The following is a 24,356-nucleotide window of genomic DNA, read 5'->3' as shown; positions in this document are numbered from 1 at the left end:
AGATTCTGAAATGAGTTAGAATAGTACATTAATTAAGTTGGCTTCAAAGTCATGCTATGAAGCACTAAACATTCATTTCCTATTCCATTTCCTACTTCAGGTTAGCTGCCCCAAATAGCTATATAATCTTAAAAAAAGTTCTTCAGAGATTCTACATTGATATCAAATGACAGGATTAACATATTTCAACCACAGAATTCCAATAACATACTCTCAGTGTGCATGTTTACTCTTGCCCATTATCAGATTTTTGTAAAGAAATCAAATTCGAAGAATAAAATGCCAAAGAAGTTAAAATCCAAAAATTTTAAGTCTTCAGAGAAGTGAATTCCAAAATCAAATAATCTTACCTTCGTGAGCTAAAATCCAGTAAAAGTTCAAACTTTTGAAATTAAAATTCAAAGAAACTGAAGTCCTTCCTATTTGATGCTTTCCAGTATCAGCCAGATGGCTTCTGGATGGCTGGTTTGAGCTGGAATTCCTCCAGCAGCTACCGTCTGGGCTCCTGCCGTGGGTGTCATCCCTCAGGACCTCAGAAGTTGAAATGGGTCTCCACCAACTTTCTCATGTTCCCTACTTCCCGCAGAACCAACAGATGACCACATTAGCCCTACACCCAGCACATTCAGAACAGAATCCAGTTCCCCAGTTTCTCATATGGTCTTTCCAAGCAAAACGATGTGTTTCCTGTTTGGCATGATCCACACCCACATGACCATTGCCAAAGACCATAGCAGAGACTAAGTGAAGGAAGGCAAAGAAGAAAAACCATTGTTCATGTGAAACTTGCCAGAATGCCAGCCAATTTTTATTGTTGAGCAGAGTATATGACCTGTGACAAAGCTCAAAGGGAAGCAGCTTCCCATCAGAACATTATTTAAGCATTATGTATTTATAATATCTTGCTTGAGAAATTGACCACTGTACACTGTCTCCTCTCTCAAAGAGGTGTTATGAAGTGTCAGTTAAGTGCCTTGATTTTGGAGCCAGAATTCAGATTTCAGTTATGCCACTTATTGTATGACCTTGAACAGGTTATTCAGTTTCTCTGAGAGTCAGTCTCCTAATCTAAGATAGGGATTATAATATTTACTTTAATAGATTGTTGTAGAATTAAATAAGGTCTACTTAGAGTTCTCAGAACACATGCCTGACACTTGGTAAGTGTTGTAGAACGTTATTATCATTATTGCTGTTATTTTTATTCTGGAAGAGGGTACTGAGCATGTTGCATTCTTGCAACATTTAGAAATTTATATTAGTGGTGGCCTCCGTCACACTTGTTCAACTTATGAAAAATAACTCTTCCCTTATTTGCCTGTGTAGAATATTCCAGGCATCTTAATGTTCTTTTCTCTCTGAGTCCTGTGTTTCCGGACCCCATGCTGAGCAAACGGTAGGCTTTAGCTGGTGGCATAGCACCCACCTTGCCCTGGGAGCAGTCATTTCAATCCTGGGTCCCAGTGGCTGCTGTACCGACCTCTGGCTATGGAGCTTCAAAGCCCAAGAAACTTCTTTGATGGGCATGGCTTCCTCCATATCGCCACATCAGTTCCAACTGGAGAATAACTTTCAGTGCATTTCTGAATTGAAGCAACCGTTTATGTTTCTGAGGCTCACGTTGCGTTAAGTGCCCAGTGACGACCACGACCCTACTGCCACTTCCTCCTGAAGACATGGTATTTCCTCACTTTTTTAACGCTCCTGGTCTTGAGTTTTTGTTTCTGTCCTCTCCTGCTTCAGTGTTTAGGATTTGCCTCTGGGGTTTGTCTCTACTGTATTACCGTTCCTTTCAGAAAAATTCCCTTCTGTGACAGATTGGGGCAGCATAGTTTGCAGAAGCTAAGTTTCTTTCTTTTCTCTTAGTTTCCTTTTGCTTTCTGGCCCATACTTGTGTTTTTCTAACATATTTCCCTAGCTATTTTTTCCTTGCAGAGTCTCTCATGGTGAGAGATATGAAGTCAATAAGTTCCAAGTTTGTCAATAGCATCCTTTGTTCAAACCAGTCTTATCCATTTTCACCTTACTGAGTTAAATAATCCTACCCAGGATGTATTTTCCCACAGTTCAACATCTAATTTAGATCTTGATTGGACTCCTTGGTCTATTATTGTTCTGCCTGAATCTCCTGTAATGTAATTCATCTTGCCTTTGCCTTTTCTTGATTTTAGGCCCATGATTTTTTGGAGTTCATTAAATACTTTTTTTGGAGTGCTTTTTGTAATCTTCCTTGTATTCCCCTCTCCAGTTTGTTTAGATTTTATATTTACTCTTCGTATAACTGTTCTGTCCTTGTAAGAGATTCTCCAGTTGCTCATACTATTAATTTATCTGTAACTTTCACACCCCCTCTTCATAATATTCAGGATTCTGCCTTCGCTGGGGATTTGTTCTCTAGAGAAGATTTGCTCTCTGAGATTTCTCTGTTGGGTTTCACTGGGGCTCCATTTCCTACTTCTGATTTTGTAATAATTAAAATATATACTCCTTTAATAATAACTTCTTTAAGAGTAGTTAGACTTGAATGTACCTCCTGTACCCTCGTACCTTCACGATTCAGTTTTTGTTTTTCGTATCTGTCAAATGTGTGTTCTCAGATCAGATGTTTAACTTAATCTAAGGAAATTTTTTTCCTCCTGGAGCTAAATAAGCTGTCTTATTTGTTTTCATGCATACACTGTTACTTTCTGATTGTAAGATTGAAGCATATTTTAAAACCACTTTATTTTCTTTTTGATTCCTTTAACAAATTTGACTCCTAGATTTTTAATACTTTCTTCTAGTTGTTTTACTACTTTAATCAGAGAAGAAACAGCATTCTTTTTATAACAAATCTACCACGTTTCTATATGTGAAGCCACAGTTTGGTTTCTGACAATGAGAATCATGGTTGAAATTTATGTGATAAGAGTCTACCTGAATTCGTGGTATTTACTTTAAAGGCTTGCAGATAAGCCACATGAAAATCTAATGTTAGCTCATCCACAGTGCCTTTTTGACCCAGAATGCACTTTAAAATAACGTCATGGAAGGGCTTCTCTGGTGGTAAGACTCCGTGGTCCCAGTGCAGGAGGCCCCAGTTCAATCCCTGGTTGGGGGAATTAGATCCCACATGTCTCAACTAAGAGTTTGAATGATGCAATGAAGACCCAGTGCAGCCAAATAAATAAATATTTGAAAATAATAATGACAAAATAACATAATGGAGAATAGAATTTGAGGCATGGGGCCTAGTGTTTCCTATCTAGGCCTGGTAGTAGTAGTAATAATGTTAGTTGTTCAGTCATATCTGAGTTTTTGCGACCCCATGGACTGTAGACTGCCAGGCTCCTCTGTCCATGGAATTCTTCAGGCAAGAATACTGGAGTGGGTAGTCATTTCCTTCTCCAAGGGATCTTCCAGATTCAGGAATTGAACCCGGGTTTCCATTTAATGATAGACCTTCACTGGGTTCTAGCATGTGTAGAACCCAGGTGCTACTGTATTTTAAAGTCCTGACTGCAGATTTAGTTGTAGAAAAGCATAGACAACACAGAAAAGCAGCAAGTATTGTTCTGCCTTCTGATGCCTAACATGATCTAATCCCGATCTCAGATTTACCTGCAGCACCAGGTGACATTCTCTGCATGCTTCAAGTGCAGTGGCTACAGCCTGTGCAGTAAGGCAAGCATGACCAGCTTGGGGTACCAGGGCCTGCATAGACAGCACCCCTCAGTATACTAAAGCAGTTACCCCCACCCCTGCTCTGGGCTAGCATTTTCTAAAGGCCAAGGTTGGTAGAACTAATCCCAGCTGCATTTAGATGCTATAACCCATCAAGCCCAAAATTCTATGCAGTTCTTGATTATTAAAAATTTTTAGGCCAACCTCCATATTCTCCATGTATAGTTCCTTCAGTAAGAGCACAAATATAAAACCAAAAATTCAACTACAGGACCCAGCATAAGCTTCTAGAAACCATTGAGGTTGAAAAGCAAGTAAGCAAACAGAACCCCCACATAGTCCTTGCCGATTAAAGCATCATCAAAGCATGAAGCCACCAGTCCAGGCCCCTCCGTAAGTCTCAATATTTTGGGGTTATTTTCTCTCCAAAGTTACTTCTTATGTATTTCTCAGGATTCCTAACAAACTTGGTCTCCTAAGCACAGCAATTTCCTGAGTTTTATGAGACATTCTAGCAAAATATTGAACCTAAGGTGGTAATGAAAACCCTAGAATTTGTAGGCAGCTGGTCAGAGGGAGTACATTCTTTTGGAGAATTGTGCCCTTAATCTTGAGTTTGATAAACTTCTTGCATTTGGGAGACTGATATTTCCCAATTTCAATATATACCATAAGTAAAGCTACAGTAATTAAAACAGTATGGTGCTGGCATAAGCATAGACATATAGACCAATGGAATAGAATTAAGAATGCAGATATAAGTCAATACATTTATGGCCAGTTGACTTTCAAAAGGGTGTCAAGACCATGCAATGGTCTCTTCAACAAATGATGGTGGCAAGACTGGATATCCACATATAAAAGACTGAGGTTGGACCTCTACATGGAACCATTTACCAAAAAAAAAAGTAATAAAGAAAAACTGAAAATGGATCAATGATCTAAATGTAAGAGCTAAAAGTATAAGACTTTTCCAAGAAGATGAAGAAATAAGTCTGCATAACCTTGGATTTGGCAATGGATTCTTCAACATAACACCAAAAATATGGGCAACAAAAGAAAGAAGTAAGTAAAATAAGAAATAAGTAAATGGACTTCTTCAAATTTAAAAAGAAATTGTATATCAGAAGACATTATCAAGAAAGTGAAAAGACAACAATTAAGATTGGGAGAAAATATTTTTGACCCATGTGTCTGACCAGTTAAATATCCATAAAATATAAAGAACTCGGACTCAATAACAAAAAGACAAACAACTCAATGAAAAAGATGAGTAAAGGAATTAAATAGACATTTTTCCAAAGAATATGGACAAACAGCCAACAAACACATCAACATCCTTAGTCATAAGGGAAATGCAAATCAAACCTACCATGAAGTAACACTTTATATAAACTAGTGATGGCTATAAAAATCACACACAGACAAAATGGAAACTAAGTTTGTGAAGATAAAGAAATTGGAAACTCTGGACATTGGCAACATGAAATGGTTCAGCCACTTTGTAAAATGATTTAGTGGTTCCTTCCAAAGGTAAACATAGAATTACCATATGACACTGCAACTTTACTCCTAAATACATACCCTAAAAGAATTAAAAACAATCAAATATTAACCTGTACATGCATATTCATAGCAGCACTATAGATAACAACCAAAAGGTGGAAGCCAAACATCTACATCCAGAAACATCCAAACATCTGAAAAGATGGATGCAGAAATACATTGTGATATATTATTCCACAATACATGATGGAATATTATTCAACCATGAAAAAGAATGAAGTACTGATAATGCTATAACATGGATGAATCTTGAAAACATTATGCTAAGTTTAAAAAATAAGACAAGTACCATATTACATGATTCCACTTACATTTGAAATACATAGAATAGCTAAATTCATAGAGATAGCAGAATGGTATTTGCCAAGGCCTATTAAAAAAACTAAGATCATGGTGTCTGGTCCCATCACTTCATGGCAAATAGAAGGGGAAAAAGAGGAAGCAGTGACATATTTCATTTTTTGGGATCCAAAATCACTGCAGATGGTGACTGCAGCCATGAAATTAAAAGACACTTGCTCCTTGGAAGGAAAGCTACGACAAACGTAGAGAGCATATTAAAAAGCAGAGACACCACTTTGCTGACAAAGGTCTGTCTAGTCAAAGCTATAGTCTTTCCAGTAGTCATGTATGGATATTAGAATTGAACCATAAAGAAGGCTGAGTGCTGAAGAATTGATGCTTTCAAACTGTGGTGTTGGAGAAGACACATGAAAGTCCCTTGGACAGCAAGGAGATCAAACCAGTCAATCCTAAAGGAGATCAAACCCTGAATGTTCATTGGGAGGACTTATGCTGAAACTGAAGTTCCAATCCTCTGTGTTGCCAAAGAGTGATCTTCCTAAAATATCCTTCTTTTTCTTTTTTTTCTCAAAACTTGACATAGCTAGACAGTCTGCACACTGTATCCTGACATTTAAGTACAATTATTGTGTGATCTTGCCTTACCCATCCAACTAAATCACCACATCTCACAGCTCACAGCAGGCACCTTCCATCACAGCTAGATCAGTCCCTTCTATGTCATAGACATGCAACGACTCATGTAATGCCCAGCTTCCTTACTTTTGCTTGTATTATCTTATGCCCACTCAATAATCTTTCTATTCTTCTCCATTTATTCAAAGTTCAGCAATTTTTATCAGTCAGGATGTATTATATGACTTTGTTGTAACAAATGACTCCAAAACGCTTGGTGGTTAAGGAAAGGTATATTTTTCACTTATTCTACATGCCATTGTGGGTTGATTGCACCTCTGCTAGCTTACATCAAGGCACTTCACATGTTGAAAAAAGTGACAGTGTTAGTTACTCAGTCTTGTTCTGTGTTCTGTAGCCCATCAGTCTCCTCTGTCCATAGAATTCTCCAGGCAGGAATACTGGTGTGGGTGGTCATTCCCTCTCCAGGCAGTCTTCCATACCCAGGGATCAAACCCAGGTCTCCTGCATTACAGACGAATTCTTTACTGTCTAGCCACCAGGGAAGCCCTGCAATTCACGTGCTATCTCCTTAATTCAGCAGTGTGGGAATATATAATCCTCCCACAGGGAAGGGCACTGCAAGTCATATGGCTAGGCCTGATGGGAGGTATAATTTTTACTTGGGTAAGGGCAAAAAATATTTTGCTTGATCATAGAATATACAACACTATTTATTAACCAAAATTGGTAAGTGTTAATTGCTCACTTGTGTCTGACTCTTTGTGACATGGATTGTAGCCCACCAGGCTCCTCTGTCCATGGAATTCTCCAGGAAAGAATACTAGAGTGGGTTGCCATTCCTTTCTCCAGGGGATCTTTCCAACTCAGGGATCGAACCCGGGTCTTTCCATATGGCAGGCAGATTCTTTACCATCTGAGCCAGTAGGAAGCCCACCAAATTGATATTAGTTATAAATTGCTGTATAGCAAATCACCCCAAAACTTAGCAAGTTAAAGCAATAAACATGTATTTTGTCCTGGTTTTTGTGGGTCAGGAATTCAGGCATGGTTTATCTGGGCCTTCTGACTCTGAATCTCTTATAAAGCTTCAATCAAGGTGTCAGTTTGCAAAGTTGTAAAGTATTACTTAAATCCCACTCTATTTTGTTTACTAATATCTCTTTATCATAACTTTTTTGATACTGTATGTCTGTACCATATGTCATAATATATGTTTATATTGTATATCTGTCATGCAGAGGTGTTACTTCTTTAACTAAAGAGAGATTTTGCTCTTACACTTAAAAAAATCCAAAAACCTATAAAAATCTTATAATATCTACAATAAGACTGAGCATATAATAGACCCTTGAAAATTTAATATTTAAATAATAATTGCTAAATATGATCTTTGTTACAGTAAGTGATGAAAAATACTTTTTAAGTGGCTGAGTGAATTAAAATTAAAAAATTCCTTTTTGAATTACATTTGCAACAGATTATCCACTACTAACCACTTTTTGCTGGTAGTTCTCAGTGCTGTCACTGAATGATTTTCCACTAAGCAGAGACATTATTTTGCCAACAAAGGTCCGTCTAGTCAAGGCTATGGTTTTTCCAGTGGTCATGTATGGATGTGAGAGTTGGGCTATAAAGAAAGCTGAGAACCAAAGAAATTATGCTTTTGAACTGTGGTGTTGGCGAAGCCTCTTGAGAGTCCCTTAGACTGCAAGGAAATCCAACCAGTGCATACTAAAGGAGATCAGTCCTGGGTACTCATTGGAAGGACTGATGTTGAAGCTGAAACTCTAATACTTTGGCCGCCTGATGCAAAGAGCTGAGTCATTAGAAAAGACCCTGATGCTGGGAAAGATTGAGGGCAGGAGGAGAAGGGGACGACAGAGGATGAGATGGCTGGATGGCATCACCGACTTGGTGGACATGGGTTTGGGTGGACTCCTGGAGTTGGTGATGGACAGGGAGGCCTGGCGTGCTCCGGTTCATGGTGTCTCAAACATTCGGACACAACTGAGCAACTGAGCTGAGCTGAACTGAACTGAATAGTATTTTGCCATTTTCCGTAGAACTTTAAAAGCTTGGAGATGCAAATGCATTACTAGATGCACTGTACAAGGTAAAAACAAATGAAAATGACTGTATTTTTTGATATCTTCTTCCAAAGTGTTGTTGATTGATTTACTTTGGATATGAGCATTAGAAGCTTCTTTGGTCATCACCAAAGCCTCACTTTGCCATGGTCTCCTCTAAGTCATCTGCAATAAGTGTCCATCCTGTCACTGCTTTTTCCATTTCTGACAGCTATAATTTAATTTAAAAAATAGAATAGCTAACTAAATCTATTCTTACACTTTTACCATCGGTCTTGATTTTGTCTTATGGAGTTAAATGATGCAGATTAATTCCCAATCTGTGACTGCCTTTCAGATATTTGAACATGTGTGATTTAAATCTTTTCCAGGTTAAGTATCTCCAATCTCTCCAACTATTTCTCTGACCTCTCACCATCCTGGTTACTCTTCTCTGTTCTGTTTAGTTTTTTTGGTATTCCTCTTCTTGTGACCCCACACTGTACATGATTTTCCAGGTCAGTCAGTGTGAGTAGCCCCACCTTCTCTTTTTCTTCAGGTCATTATTTAACCTACAACTACATTATTATTTCTTTTACATAAATCATATCGTTGAGCTAAATTGAACTTAAAGGCAACTAAATCCCTCAATTTTTGCTCACAATTTGCTTTTAAGCTAGTTCCTCATCCTGTGCTTGTACTGCTGATTTTGTAGATATGTGAGCAGAACTTTATACATTGATACCCACTAAATTTCTACTTATAGGAATTTTATTTAGTAGGTTAGCCTTATAAGATTTTTCAGATATTTAATCTGTCAGCCTGGGATTAACAATCTCTCTCATTTTTGTTTTCACTGTCTAAATTGTTGATAAAAATGTTGTGCTGTGCTTAGCCACTCAGTTGTGTCCGACTCTTTACAACCCCATGGACTGTTGTGGATTCTCCAGGCAAGATTATTGGAGTGGGTTGCCATGACCTCCTCCAGGAGATCTTCCCAACCGAGGGATCCCACATTGCAGGCAGATTCTTTATCATCTGAGCCACCAGTAGGCAATAATTAGGGACAGAGATCTTTAACATGCTAACAGAGTCTATACTTCAGATTTCTATTAATCTTTCTGGGTATGACTCTTCATTTACTTATTAATTTACAGGTTTACCTCACCCCAATGTAAACAAAGTTTTCTAATTGCCTCACTCTAGTAACATTATTTTTAAGAGTGAGTTTAGCCTGTCATAACTGGTCATATTGAATCAGTGCTTAAATTTTTACTGTGGCCTGAAGGGCCTTCATGATTTGGTCCCTACCTAGCTTCTCCAGCTTCACATGTAGTACTGAGCCCTTCATCTCTGCACTCAAGTCACTTTATTTTCTTGTTTCTGGTCCTCAAACACTTGATACTCCTTCATGCCCCAGAACCTTACTATATGTTTGCTCTGCTTGGATTCTCTGCCCCTATCCTCCTTGCAAGGTATTGCCTACTCTTCTTAAGGTCTTATTTTAAATGTTTCTTCCTCGAATACCTTTCCCAACATTGCCTTGCTGCTGTCCCACTTCCCCCCTTATCTAGGACAGGTATCCCTGTTACATTAATAGCACCCGATGTCTAGTAATTGTCACAAGTATAATTTAAAAAGATGCTTGAGGAATTATTTAATATCAATCTGTCCCCTAAGTCTAGGGGACAGATTAAGATCCATGAGAACAGTGATTTTGTAGTCTTCTCTTTTCCCACATTTAACCCAGGTCTAAATAAAATACAGGAGGTATTATAAAATAATGTAAATATAAGTATTATAAACATTATTTTAAAATTATATGTATTCTAGAATTACATTATATATAATTATAAAAATTGGGGATGATGCCCTTCTTGGTGAAGCATTGTACTTTGATTCCTTTTGATGAAATGGAAATTTCAGGACACTGAGAGAGCCTAGTCAAAATGCTTCCCTCTTCTTTTATGCCCTAAAAATGCCTAGTACTACACCTTTGTTGCTAGTATTTCTCTTGCTCTGCTAAATGTGGAATTCTGCAATGGTCCAGATGGTCTGGGCCCTGTAAAATGGCATTGTTTTCTTAGTTAAAAGTGGGTAATTCGGAAAGATATATAGCTTGCAGCCTACAGTCAAGCCCCATATGGGAACAACTGTATGTGTGTATTCATTCTGATTCCTAAGAGAGTTCCAGAAAAACATCTATTTCTGCTTTATTGACTATGCCAAAGCCTTTGACTGTGTGGATCACAATAAACTGTGGAAGATTCTGAAAGAGATGGGAATACCAGACCACCTGACCTGCCTCCTGAGAAATCTGTATGCAGGTCAAGAAGCAACAGTTAGAACTGGACATGGAACAACATACTGGTTCCAAATAGGAAAAGGAGTACATCAAGGCTGTATATTGTCACCCTGCTTATTTAACTTATATGCAGAGTACGTCATGAGAAACACTGGGCTGGAGGAAGCACAAACTGGAATCAAGATTGCTGGAGAAATATCAGTAACCTCAGATATGCAGGTGACACCACCCTAATGGCAGAAAGTGAAGAGGAACTAAAGAGCCTCTTGATGAAAGTGAAAGAGGAGAGTGAAAAAGTTGACTTACAATTCAACATTCAGAAAACTAAGATCATGGCATCCGGCCCCATCATTTCATGGCAAATAGATGGGGAAACAGTGGAAACATTGGCTGAATTTATTTTTCTGGGCTCCAAAATCACTGCAGATGGTGATTGCAGCCATGAAATTAAAAGACGCTTACTCCTTGGAAGGAAAGTTATGACCAACCTAGACAGCATATTAAAAAGCAGAGACATTACTTTGTCAACAAAGGTTCGTCTAGTCAAGGCTATGGTTTTTCCAGTGGTCATGTATGGATGTGAGAGTTGGACTATAAAGAAAGTTGAGTGCCAAAGAATTGATGCTTTTGAACTGTGGTGTTGGAGAAGACTCTTGAGAGTCCCTTGGACTGCAAGGAGATCCAACCAGCCCATGCTAAAGGAGATCAGTCCTGGGTACTCATTGGAAGGACTGATGTTGAAGCTGAAACTCCAATACTTTGGCCACCTGATGCGAAGAGCTGACTCATTTGAAAAGACCCTGATGCTGGGAAAGATTGAGGGCAGGAGGAGAAGGGGACGACTGAGGATGAGATGGTTGGATGGCATCACCGACTCGATGGACCTGGGTTTGGGTGGACTCCGGGAGTTGGTGATGGACAGGGAGGCCTGGTGTGCTGCAGTTCATGGGGTCGCAAAGAGTCGGACACGACTGAGCGACTGAACTGACCTGAACTGAACTGCTATTAATATTACTTTCTCCAGGAAAGAAATTGCAAGCCAGGGATGCATTCACTTACAACTTTCTTTTGTTTTGGATGCTAAATGATGTATTGCTCTGTCATTTTTAAAGAAAAACATCAAAAGAAAGCAATCATGAATTTTGTTTTCTTATTTGTTTTTAATTGAAGGATAATTGCTTTACAGTATTGCATTGGTTTCTAGCAAACAGCAACATGAATCAGCCATAGGCTTAACCCATGTCTCCTCCCACATGAATTTTAAATAAAGAACTTAATTAAACAGGAGGTTTGCAGACCTTCTGGGTTCCCCTGCCTTGTTATAGGTACACCCATTTATCTGGGAAGGAACACACAGACTAGGTAATACTTTGCTTAAAGACAATAGATGTAGCTACAGTCTATTGAGATCTACTCTCCACTGGAAGAAATAATGGCTCTGTACTGCTATTAGAAAGGTCAAGCCCCATGTAAGGAATTTCCCCATGAGTCTCCCTCTCTGCTCATTAAGTATTTGTTAGGCTTTCCTGGTGGTTCAGCTGGTAAAGAATCTGCCTTCAGTGCATGATACCCAGGTTCAATCCCTGGGTCAGGGAGATCCCCTGAAGAAGGGAATGGCAACTCATTCCAGTATTCTTACCTGGTGAGCTATGGTCCACGGGGTAACAAAAAAATGGACATGACTGAGTGACTTTCACTTTCACTTCATTTTCATGCGAGTTATCCCATGTTGGGCCCTAATGATTACTGTTTATTTTTCTAAGGGTTCAAAAACCATTTTATAATCTGTCCTAGAAATTTTCAGGGGATAAAGATCAACTTTATGGTTATAATATCTTCTTTAAAATTCAGGATATTTGCCTCGAGTCCCTTTACCATTTACCTTTACTTCTCAAATTTTATGAAATATAAAAATTTTGGTTTCTTTCTGGAGAAGAATGCCTAATGCTGATGGTTATTTATCAGCCCTGGAGTTTCTCTAGATTAAAATATACAAAGGCAGCCAGTTAAGAGCCCTTTTGTGTAAGAAAGACGCCACTCAGAAGAAGTCTTCATGGCTTCCTTGGGACTGTGCTGTTTGACTTTGCTTTGGTTCCAAGGTACCTTAGATATGGCCCTCAGTGTCCTCTAATGAATTCCAGACGTTTAACTTGAACTAGCTACTCTCATTGCTTGACAATAACAAAAATTGCTGGGAGTTGCCTGGTGGCCTAATGGTTAGTATTCTGGGCTTTCACTGCCATGGACCCAGTGGTGTGGCCAAAACAAAACAAAATAAAGCAAAATATAGAAGTGCTAACTAATCACTGATTTATATTTCTGCTGTTTATCTATAGAGAATATTAAGAATTTTGTCAAAGCTTGATTTAAAAAAATTTTTTTAGTGGTAGTTGGAGAACTCCCATTATAATTGGATCACTGTCATCTTTTATTAAATATGTGAATGCACAATTGTGTGATATGAACATTCACAAAGCAGTCTAATCTGCTCATTGACTCTTTACTATGTCAGAAAACTCCCTTTTAAAGTCTTTGAAACATAGACAGTCTTTTATAGTCGTGAATATATGATTATCACTCCTAGGTGTTGTTGGGCTAAACTTTCTTCAGTATTTAAGTTATTTTTTTAACCAAGTCCTTGATTTTTCTCCCTTCTCTTTGAGTTTATCTTTTTAGCTTCTAGTTTTTATATCTTCTTTCTGGTTCTTTGACCTCTGACACTAAAATCTGTCTCTAACTCTAATGATTTGTCCAAGATCCTAGAAGTTCTTTATTAAAAAAAGTTGTAACAAGTATAATTGCCAATGAAAACAGGTAGTCTAATTGTAAGTACATGCTGTAAAACTTGGTAGCTTGGTCGGTAAAGAATCCGCCTGCAGTGTGGGAGACCTGCATTTGATCCTTGGGTTGGGAAGATCCCCTGGAGGAGGGCATGGCAACCCACTCCAGTATTCTTGCCTGGAGCATCCCCGTGGACAGAGGAGCCTGGTGGTGTGCAGTTCAGGGGGTCTCCAAGAGTGGGACAGGACTGAGTGACTAAGCACAGCACAGCTGTGAAACAGTTGTTTCAAAAGGTCTCCCTGTAAAAAACCCAGCAGTGATTGGTTTTCTTCCTTCTTAGCATTTTGAGAAGAGAGGTGAAAGACAAAATATGTAATGTGTTTGTTATAGAAGATTCTACTTTTGTGAAACAAACATAGAGAAATGTCGAAAGGGAATCTTCCATTATAATTACTGTAACTATGAAGACTTTTCAGTTTATCACATTTAGAATATAAATTTTTATGACACACATATATTTTACATCCTAAGTAAAATACTTAAATGTAAATAATGTATTGGCCTCGCATTTGCAGTCAAGGAGACTAAAACCATTTTATCCACATTTTCTGACTCCTAGGTCTCTCTGAATTAGGGTATGTATGTGCCAGGTATTAGTATTATTATTCCTTCTTTTGAGACTGAAAAAAAAGAAAAAAGGTCCAGCCACATTTAAAAAAAATTATATTAGTTGTTACTTTATAATGTAATAGTAGAAGTTTGAGAAATTTTACAATTAGCTTGCTTTTGAATGTTGTTTACATATGTAAGTGCTTCTAATATTTGACTTTGTTCCTAAGTTTTATTATGTTTTTATTACATCTTTTCTTACTGGATCAACAGTTAGTTGGTGCCTCAGTTAACACCATTTGGATTGAACTTTTCTGAATAGTAACAGAAGTTACAAGTAATAATGTCTAAAAAGTATCAGTTATTACAGCAAGCAATTATGTAATGACATTTCTAAAGGTCTTTACTTCTAATTTTTATTGATTTTATTTATTAAGTTCCAAGCATTGTACTTCCACAACAAATCCTAAGACAATACTTTAAATTTTTATGCAGAGCTTTAAACTTTACAAAAGCAGGTGATATATATTCAATTGTTATATATTGGTATAGACCATAACCACATGAAAATAGATTAGATATATTAGATATGATTAATTCTTAACATTTCTTTAAGTAAACTTAATTGTATGCATATCAGTTCAATTAAGTTATTTAGATTATTACTAAATACCAAATATTTTAGGTGCTCAAGAAATTGAGTCCACAAAATACTTGTATTTTCAAAGACACATACACTATTATTTCTGTTGAGGGGAAAAACAAGACTCAAACAATAGAGTCCCAGCTTACTTCTACTTGTATAAATCAAGTTATTTAAATGAATGAATTGTGTATGCTGACCTGTTCTACCAATGTGCTACTGGGGATGTATGAAAAAAAGATGTGCATGGTGGTGGAAGTAGAAAGAGGCATAAAGCGTATTGGAAAACTACCAAATGTCCCCTGCAAATGGGCCCTATTCAGAATCAGTAAGCGTATGATGAGTGAAGTGGTTTTGAATATCGCCTTTAGATTCCATGCTGTTACAAGGCCAGCCCTGAACATGGCAACTCTTATTTCCACACACAGTACCTCTTCACTCTCAATTTAACCCCAAAATCTGATGAACCCATTACTCCATACTTGATTTCATGGAACAAGGAGTAGATATAGTTACAAATGATCAATCACAAGCCGTGAACCAAAGCAGCAAGGCATTAACAATTCACACCATTTCGGTCCACTTGCTCAAGCAGAAGATGTGCCAGCATATTTAATGCACAGCTACTTCGTTCAGTTTAAGAAAAGACATGACTCAGGCTGCATTTTCAAAACAGAGGAGACTTCCTAAGATTTCATACTTCCAAGCCCCAATATCACCGTTCACCCACACGTCAGCAATTAAAATAACCAGGTGTTCCGTGAAGGTCACAATGTCTGAATTAAATTTTACCCAGGTAAAACCAATACGACCTATGAAATTCCACTCCCCCCATCCATCCCTGTTCTGTTTGATCCTATCATACAAATCAATGTCTCCTACAGCAGCATTGTAACACTGTAGACCCCACAGGCAATATGCCGTCAGTTTAATAGGATCACTGAAAAACTAAAGCAGCTGTGAAAGATTGCTCTAAGTATAGCAATCGTGCGCTTGTCATTTTGTTCAGTGGAGGAAAAATCCAAATTTGGGTAGGCATTGGTATTTAAGAAAACAACTGCTAAATCTTTTCTCATGAGTACCTTGGGGACAATAAAATTTGACATATAGCATGTAAACAAAAGTACACAGCAGCTGTTAGTTTGGTTTTGTTTGAATAAAAATATAAATCATTCAAAGTATGCCCTCCGTCATTCAATCTTCCCAGCAGACCATGCTTTTGAGTGGCGTCTGCTGGTTGTTCTTGGACCGGGAGCTTTCCAGCTATTACATAAAGCTGGATAAAGAGCAGTAAAACACATACGTACCTTGGCACTAGCTCAAACTCCCTCCAGGCCTGCTTCCTGTCAATTCTGAGTACCTTTTAAGAACTCACCTTGTATCATAGAAAAAAGACTTTTTAGATCAACTTTATTAACAAACATTTTGAATTGAACTGATAGAAAATTTCCAGATGATGTGCTGCTAACAATAGTGAGTATTTTTGAGAACTGAGATCTGAAATTTCCTGCCAAGTAGCATATAGTAGTTTTTCTATAGGTAAGTATGTGTTGGGCATTGTCTTTTTTTTCGTAGTCTCATGTACTCTGACTGAAATGTGAAAATTATGATTTTGGGTACTTAATAGGCATGAATTTTAATTTTTAATTGGAAGCAATCTATTAAAGCACTTATTTCCAATGTTTTTTGAAAATATATTGATTAAAAAATCCTTTTTTCAGCTTTCCACAGTAGATTCAAGTGGAATGTGCCAAGTGTCTCTTTAAATGTCAGGTGTTGCTTTTGGAGAGAGACATATACTCCCTAGGCATAGAAAATGACAGGACATTCCAGTCTGTATCTTCATAGTAAGTTCTATTAGGTTTATCTTTAGAGGAATTTTTGGCTCCTTGTCAAAAATTCTTGTACTGTGTCCATCATGAATCCAAATAAGCTTAAGCTTCTTATCAGTGATATATAGGTCCTCTTGAAGGTTGAATAGTTTCTTTTCTCATGAATAGCTTATGAACTCATTGTGTTTGGAGTTCTTAGAAGGAATTACCCTTATTATTTAAAATAGCTATTTTGACCTTAATCTAATATTTTATTGCTCTGTTACTTAAGTTTTATTATGTGCCTTTTCCCATAGTAGCATGATTAAGGATTTTCCAGGACTTTTAAAATATCCAGCTATGGTCTTCTCCTGGCTGTGTGTGTGTGTATGTGTGTGTGATATGTGCACTCAGTCATGTCCAAATCTGCGACCCCATGGACTATAGCCTGCCAGTCTCCTCTGTCCATGGAATTTTCCAAGCAAGAATACTGGAGTGGCTTGCCATTTCCTACTTCACGGGATCTTCCCTACCCAAGGATCGAACCCGTGTCTCTTGCATCTCTTGCATAAGCAGGTGGATTCTTTACCATTGTGCCACCTGGGAAACCCTTTCTTCTGGCTAGTTAATGCTTCATTGCCAAAATTGTATTGTTTTTCTTTTATATTTATATTCTTCTTTAGTGTTCAAGATCATTTTATGAGAGTTTAAAATAAAACTATTGTACATACCTTAATTATGGTTTAAAATTCTGGCATATTTGTATTTATCAAATTTTCATTAAATTTTCATTTGGTCACAGAAAGTTACAGATTCTCAGTGATTATGTATAGTTTTACTCATGGTCTTAAAAGTTTCCTAAAAGACCACCCACAGTATATCCAAACATGCTATTTATTTATCCAGTAGATGGTTATTGGGTGCTACTTTTATCAAATTGAAAAACACCATGCCTTCAAACTCCAAAGGTTTTTTGATTTACTGGAGGATGAAAGTAGTGAGTGGAGAAGATGAGGGCCAATGCAAATCAATAAGGGAAAAATAAAATATAAACAGTGATCTGGGAAAGGTAGAGGACAGAACAATTAACAACTTGGGAAATTTTGCCAGAGGAAATGACAATTCCTATGAGCCTTGGAAAACAAGGATATATTAACAGGTGGGGAAAATGGGGGGAAGAAATGCAAGGGAAATAGAACAGCATGTTGATAGCTGTGAAATTAATATAGCTACTACTTTTAATCATATGACCCATTTACTCATAATACTTAGTACTTGCTCTAAGCAGTGAAGTTACTCCTTTTGACCACATGATCTATTTACCCAACATCTTCAACTCCAAACCTATTGAAATTATTGGATTAATTTCAGTTTGCCTATAGTCATGACTTGAAAATAAATAAAATGGATAAAAAGCTATCATCCATATAACTTCACCTTTCCAGTGATGGAAATGATCCCAACTGAATGATCACATTTGACTGATAATACTTATTGATAGATTTAAGGAATGATTAATTTCCAAATCATGTATCTAATAAAAATGTTGAGGGCTTGTTTAATAGAATTATTGAAATTACAGGAAAGCAAGATTCTGTAAAGGAGTAAAGAGGTCGAATACTTGTAATAAAGGCCTCAAATGTAAGAAGAAATGCTATATTATTCATTTCTTGCTATACACACAAATATACATTAAAGAAATACAGGATAATAGGAGCCAGCTACCTTCTTGAATGAGGTCATATTTCTGAGTAGAATTTGAAAGAGAAACTCATGGTTTACATACAAAATAATATCCCAGAGTTCATTCCTGGGAAAGACGTATTTTTTCATTGAGTATCTATAATGGGCTTTGCTAGCTCATAGCAACATGTAGGATTATGCTCTTTCCAATGTTGAAAAGTGTCTATTGTCCTTTCTCTAAATCAGTGCCCTTATTTCCTGCACATCTATATGCAATAGTCCTCTTTAATAGAATAAAGTTTTGCTTCAGAAACAGAGAAAGAAGAACTGAACATAAAAGAGTTAAAACCATTGGTTAAGAACAGATATGAGATTTTGGTGTAGACTAATGTGAATATCCACTAAAATGCTTAAGAAATAATTCTCATATTAAAATCTATGGTTGGGGTTGAAAAGTCAACTTTCTCTTTTTAAAAAAATTAATTATACTATTATATTTCAAAACTATCATCTTAGGCCAAGTCTTGTTTTTTAGGGAGAATTCTTCTATTTGAACTGATTAATAAGTTTTATTTTTCCAATATATTAGGCTTATTTATACTTCCTTTCTAAGTGCTTAGGCATATCATTTTCTTATGTTTTCTGTACCTTCCTAGTTAGTGGAAACATTATTTGTTCTTGGAGTGTGCTTTGTCTTCCTTTTCAAGAAGATCATCAAAGTTACTAGTTTGCAGCTTCCAAAAAGAAAAAGCCTTCTAATCCCCAGTTCAGAGGCTAACCTTTATTAGCGCTCTTGTGGTTATAATGAGGACCTTGCTTCCAGCAGGGAGATTCTGGAATACTGAACAGATTATTCAACAAGTTCAGAGCAGATTCTGAAGTCCCTTATAAAACCTGCTTGTGAATACTGCTTTCTTTGCTTTGCTATTTCTGGTTTCCATAGTATTCCTAATTACATAAATCATGTGGAGCATGGGAGCTCTTTTCCATCCTATATCAACTCTGACACTGCTTACATTTTGATATAATTTGTATTTTTCATAAGCTGTATTTTTTTTTCTTAAATTGTTATGGAAGGTACAAACCCTGAAAAAATAGTATAGAGTTTTGTGTTAGAAAATATATGAAATTCTTCTTTGGAATCCTTTGGGCTGACATAAAGAATTTGAAAGTTACTTTGTGAAAAGCATGGATGAATAAAGCTATAAACACTAGAGAATCTGATAAAGTGTTCTTAGATTTAAATTCAAGATTAAATCTTGTATGTAACTCATTCAAGTTTATTATTTGCTTTTTGGATTACTTAAAATTGTTTTCCAATTTAGCAGCTATTTATATAATGCCTTTCCATGTACAAAAACTATACTAGGTTCAGTGGGTGCATCAATTAAAAGTTTACAAATTAAAATTCAACACATAGTAATATATGAATTTGTAGCTAACTGAAAGCTTTGATGATTCTTAAACTGAATTTCTTTAAGAAAAATTATAAGCCAAATTGAAGAGTTACAATTCTAAAAATAAGTTTACTTCAGTTTTTATTTATTTAGTAACACATATGAACTAATATATTTCTTTTAAAGTTTGAGATAACTGTTGTGATAAAACTTATAGAGAAGAGCAGTTGCTTCAGGAGGATAAGAATAGTTTTGATATGTGAATTTTAGGAATTAGTTTCTCAGGCTGGTGAGTGAATTTCATGCACACATCTAAAGATTCTAAATAGTCATTGGGTCATGATTTCTTTTTAACTTTATTTATAGTAATTTTAGAAAATTACTTATACTTAAACTCTATTTACAACATTTTCTTTAGTGATGAATATGTTAGAAAGAATTTAAATTGCACTTTGGTAGAGAGCTGCAGAACTTAGTGCCATAAAAGGCATAACTTTTTTACTAAGAGCAAAAATCAGCAGAATACCAGTAGCAAAGGCCATTTGCATAGCTCAGCCACTCTGCAGCCTAGCTGAACCTAATTGTAATTCAATTTCCAGATTGCTACGCTAGGCCTCTCTGCATAAAATATGCAACATATAACATAACCAATGGCACGGACCTATTTTCTTTGCTGGTGATCTATCCAATTTCTTTTCCAGTAGAAGTATGTATTAGAATAAGGTTGCCAAGCCATATAGTTATTTTGTATGTTTATGTAGTGTCACATGTATACACTTAAAGACAAAGTTAAAAAAATGATATCCTTTCATCTTTCTGGATTCTCAAGTGTGCCTAAGATTTTTAAAGTTTCTTTATTTCTGGCATTTCAGTGGGAAATTAAATCTTGAAAAATGTTAGCTAGCTGCCATGTTATTTGCCTATTTTACACTAGAAAGATTTTATAAGCTAATTGGGTGAAAAAGTGTATAAACATGTCTGTCAAGTCCATATGGATGTTGCAATACAGGCCCACAAGTAAATATCTTCTATCTGTTTACAAACCATGTACTGGAATAGCATCCCTAAATCTTTGACCAGCTTATGTCCCAGAAGCTTAAAAACAAAAGGTATGTATGATAAAATGCTTGCTTAAGATTCTCCCCCTTATTTTTAAACAGCCTCAGCACTCTGTTTTAGGGGTTATTTAAGCGATGGCAGTGAAAAGACTTGAATAGGATGGTTTATCAAGGTGTAGATTATATTTTGTGAATAATTCCCAGATGTGATGTTTTAGTTATAGAGACTTCTCTATGGGAAGCTATACACCGAAACAACATGGATCGTGCAATTTTATCAGGACAATGCGAGTAGATTTCAGCAAGGTTGGTTCCAACTCATCTGTGATAAATGAGAAGATAAGGCAATCAGTGCACACCACGACACTGCAGCTAGTTAGGCACACTTCAGAACTATTCAGGTGTGCTCACACAGCTTGGGAGTCTGGCATGGGGGGGTGTCTCAATATAAATACATCCTTCATGGTGGCCACTAGTGATGCAGGAATTGCCTCTCTAAGACTTAACCCAGGTCAGATATAAATAATAGATGTTAAGAGTTAGCTCTGGTATTGGGGCTGTGTTCCAGGCAGCGTATTTTGCTTGGGTCAAAAGCATTTATTTTCCCTTATTTCCTCGTGTAGTTCCTCTGCTTGAAAAATGCCTGCAAAACTCCATCACACCTTTACGGGGACCAGTTTGGGTCTCTAAGGGAGAAGGTTTCAGCCCCTCAGGAGCTAAGATGTACATCCAAGGAGTTCTTTTGGCCTTATACCAACGATTAAAGTCTGCAAAAAAATATTCTAAACAGGTGAGTCATCCCTCTTTAAGAACTGCTTTATTGTATGTTTTAAATTGTACTTGGTGGTATAGAGGCGATGATTGGCATCATGTCATGAAAGAACTGAGACATGTATTCCGTGAGCTCAGTGCCCTTTAGGGAGCCAAGATGCTTCTTCTGTAATCTCAAAGACAACAATAATGGGGCTAATTGTATCTGTCTTTTGGTGTGGGATGTCATATGTGTCATCCTTCCTTGCTGCACACTGTGCAAAACGAAAGCAACTCCTTATGTGGAAATTCTGTAGACGGTTACTTTAAGAAAATGAATAGCTCCTATAGCATTTGAAGTTTTAAATGATCCCCCTTCTGTTTTTTCCAGTATGAAATCATACTTAATGTTGTAGAAGATGGGCTAAAACATAACCAGTCATAGTCTGGGAGATGAAATTGTGAATTAACTTCATGTTGAGTAACTTACTTCATTTATACATATTTCACTTGTATATTTCCAGACCTGAAAGTATAGAAATAATGTATTTGAAGTAGTTTATAAACTAGAGTTTGTCCTTTAATTTCTAAATATCTATTTTATAATTGTGAAACAGAAAGACAGAGAGAGAGAGACTGAGAGAGTGAGAGTGAGTGTGTGGATGTGTGTGTGTGTGATGGGAGAAGAGGTATGTGTATGAAACCTTTGAAATTTTTGCAACTACTTAGAAAGACTGTGATTTATCTTAAAGTAGAATTCCTATTGTAGAGCTGAATGATTTATGCTGTTTATAAAATAAAACTCAAGTTGACACAATTTTTAAATCTTCTTTGTACTTGGTCTTAAAAAATTAGGCATGCATTTTACCACACTAAATAAGGGCTAGGGTTTACATTTCTAACTGGGAGTTTCCAGTTTAGAACTGAGTGTATTATCTCAGACCACAGGCTGCTGAAAAATGAATATTTTCAAGGCATCATGCTATTATTTTCTGTGTGCAGGGGGAGGGGAGGTGGGAATGGTAGTCAGCCTTAGTGTTCACACAGCACCTCCTGCTGTCTGGTTAGGAAGAGAACAGCTTGTATTGACTGGAGGAAATTCTTGAACTAAGGTATCCAGAACTAGCAAGAGACATCTTCCCGTGAGAAACTTGCATTCTCAAAACACGATTGGTTTCCTAGTTAATTAATGTCAGTGTATCCAGATGGGGGATTAATGTTTATCATAGATAAACCTGTTTACAATAAAAAATATGAAAAATAAAAATACAAACTTATTTTTAATATTCTTTATTAAGCTAATATCATATATAAAAACTGATATAAAATATATTTTTTCAGACTAAATTATTTTAACAGAAATATTATTTTGTTTTTAAGGTACAATGATATTATACAATAATCACCAACTTAATTACAATCATGTATTTGTTATTAAACAATTTGCTCCTACTAATTTAACAGTTTAAAATTATTTAATGTTAAGCATGAGACAATTCTCCAGTGCAATAAAAGCACCATTTAAATCAAATTGAAAGAAACTTGAACGTTTTCTAAGTTTTATTAAAAGTGAGGATGTTAGAGATAAGGAAAAGCTCAGAAAGTAGTTGTGGCATATTTATTTTTTCTTCCTTTGTTCTAAACATTTAAAATTTAAATAGATATGAACAGTTGTACTGGATTGAAGAGTTCCTTGTATTGTGAGAAAATAATGCTTTAAGAATTACTGTTTGATTTTGAAAATTTCTTTATGATTCAAGATTGATGAAAAATATTTTATTAAAATAAATATTAAATGTAAATGTGAAAAAATGAACATTTTTAGTGCCTGTAAATGTCTGATCACTTGAAATTGTTTGTATCATCAACTTATGACTTTCAGCATTATGCCAAATTTAGGAATATTTTAAAAATCTAGGCTCTTTGCCATTCCTATCTAAACCTTTTTACTTTGCTCAGTTGTAAAAACTTAAAGTTTTTCACTCAAATTTTAATACTTTCACTCAAGTTTTGATATGATACTTGGTTAAGTTTTATTTTATAATATACAATTTATGACTTAATTTAAAATTATCTGTAATGCTCATGAAAGTCAGTATACTGGTGTTATTATCATGTCATCAGTAGTTATGTTTTAAGCCTGGCAATAGCTTTATTTTTAAGATTTCTTAGCAAATATCCCTCTTAACATTAAAGAACTTTATCTGAACTGCATTTACTTCATTTGACATTAGGGATAGACCTTTGTATTTAGTTTTATATAAGATTGTGTTTGGTAAAATGGAGATGGATGCTTAATTCCCATTTCCTTAACAAACCTAAGCTTAAATTATAGAATTATATGACCTCTTGATATCATTTCCATTTATTCCTCTTCTGAGATCATATATAAAAACAACGGCATTGTTTTGCCAAGATTCTGTCAAAAGATTGTAGATGTTAAATATATGTTTTGGAATTCCCCAAGGAAATTTCTTTTAAATAAGTTGTGATAATAGAGATAGCTTTAAAAGAAAAGTCAGAGCTACTGGTTTTATGTTTACGAACTTATTCACTTTTTAGTTTTTCACTTTAACTTGGGTATTACAAGCATGCAACTGAATTAAGCCCACTACATTAGTATGGTCTTAAAAATATACTGATTCGAGTACATAAACTGAGATATTATAGTTAGGACAGCATAAAGTCACTTGGTCTTACATTTATCACATTTATTTCCTTAAAAGTGGAAACACTTTAGAAATTGCTCAGAGCTAAGCAGAATCTATTTAATTGGTAATCTTTGAAGTAGCCTAAACGCTTTCCTATGAAATGCAGTTAACACTTTCAGCGACAGGGCCCGTTCCGTCTCATTAGCATTCTTGTTGTGTAGCGGTGCTGCTGGTGGGGGTGTTGAAGTAGGAATGCCATTGTGTGGAGTTCCAGTGTTTGGGGACAAACACTGCTGTGGAAGGAACGTGTGAAAAGGCCACAGTCCTGTCAGTGAATGAGGGAGGCTGTGCTTTCTGTGCGCTTCAAGCAGGGAAGCTGTCACTCATGGGCCTAACACAGCTAAACAGAGGCCAAAACACAAGCCTGCACT

At 36.3% G+C, this 24,356-nt stretch overlaps 1 protein-coding gene across 1 annotated transcript in view; it reads left to right on the top strand.

The window, feature by feature from the left end:
• The window catches only part of DCDC1 (doublecortin domain containing 1), a 447,948-nt gene that overhangs the window by 90,966 nt on the left and 332,626 nt on the right, over nt 1-24,356 (top strand). The window contains exon 8 of the mRNA XM_043908575.1: nt 21,148-21,314. Within this exon, the coding sequence (XP_043764510.1) occupies nt 21,148-21,314 (167 nt within the window). The remainder of the gene's footprint in view (nt 1-21,147; nt 21,315-24,356) is intronic.

The sequence above is a fragment of the Cervus elaphus genome, chromosome 1, assembly GCF_910594005.1.
Source record: "Cervus elaphus chromosome 1, mCerEla1.1, whole genome shotgun sequence".
NCBI classification, from domain to species: domain Eukaryota; kingdom Metazoa; phylum Chordata; class Mammalia; order Artiodactyla; family Cervidae; genus Cervus; species Cervus elaphus.
The sequence above is the reverse complement of the archived record's forward strand: the minus strand, read 5'-3'. Positions and strand labels throughout refer to the sequence as shown.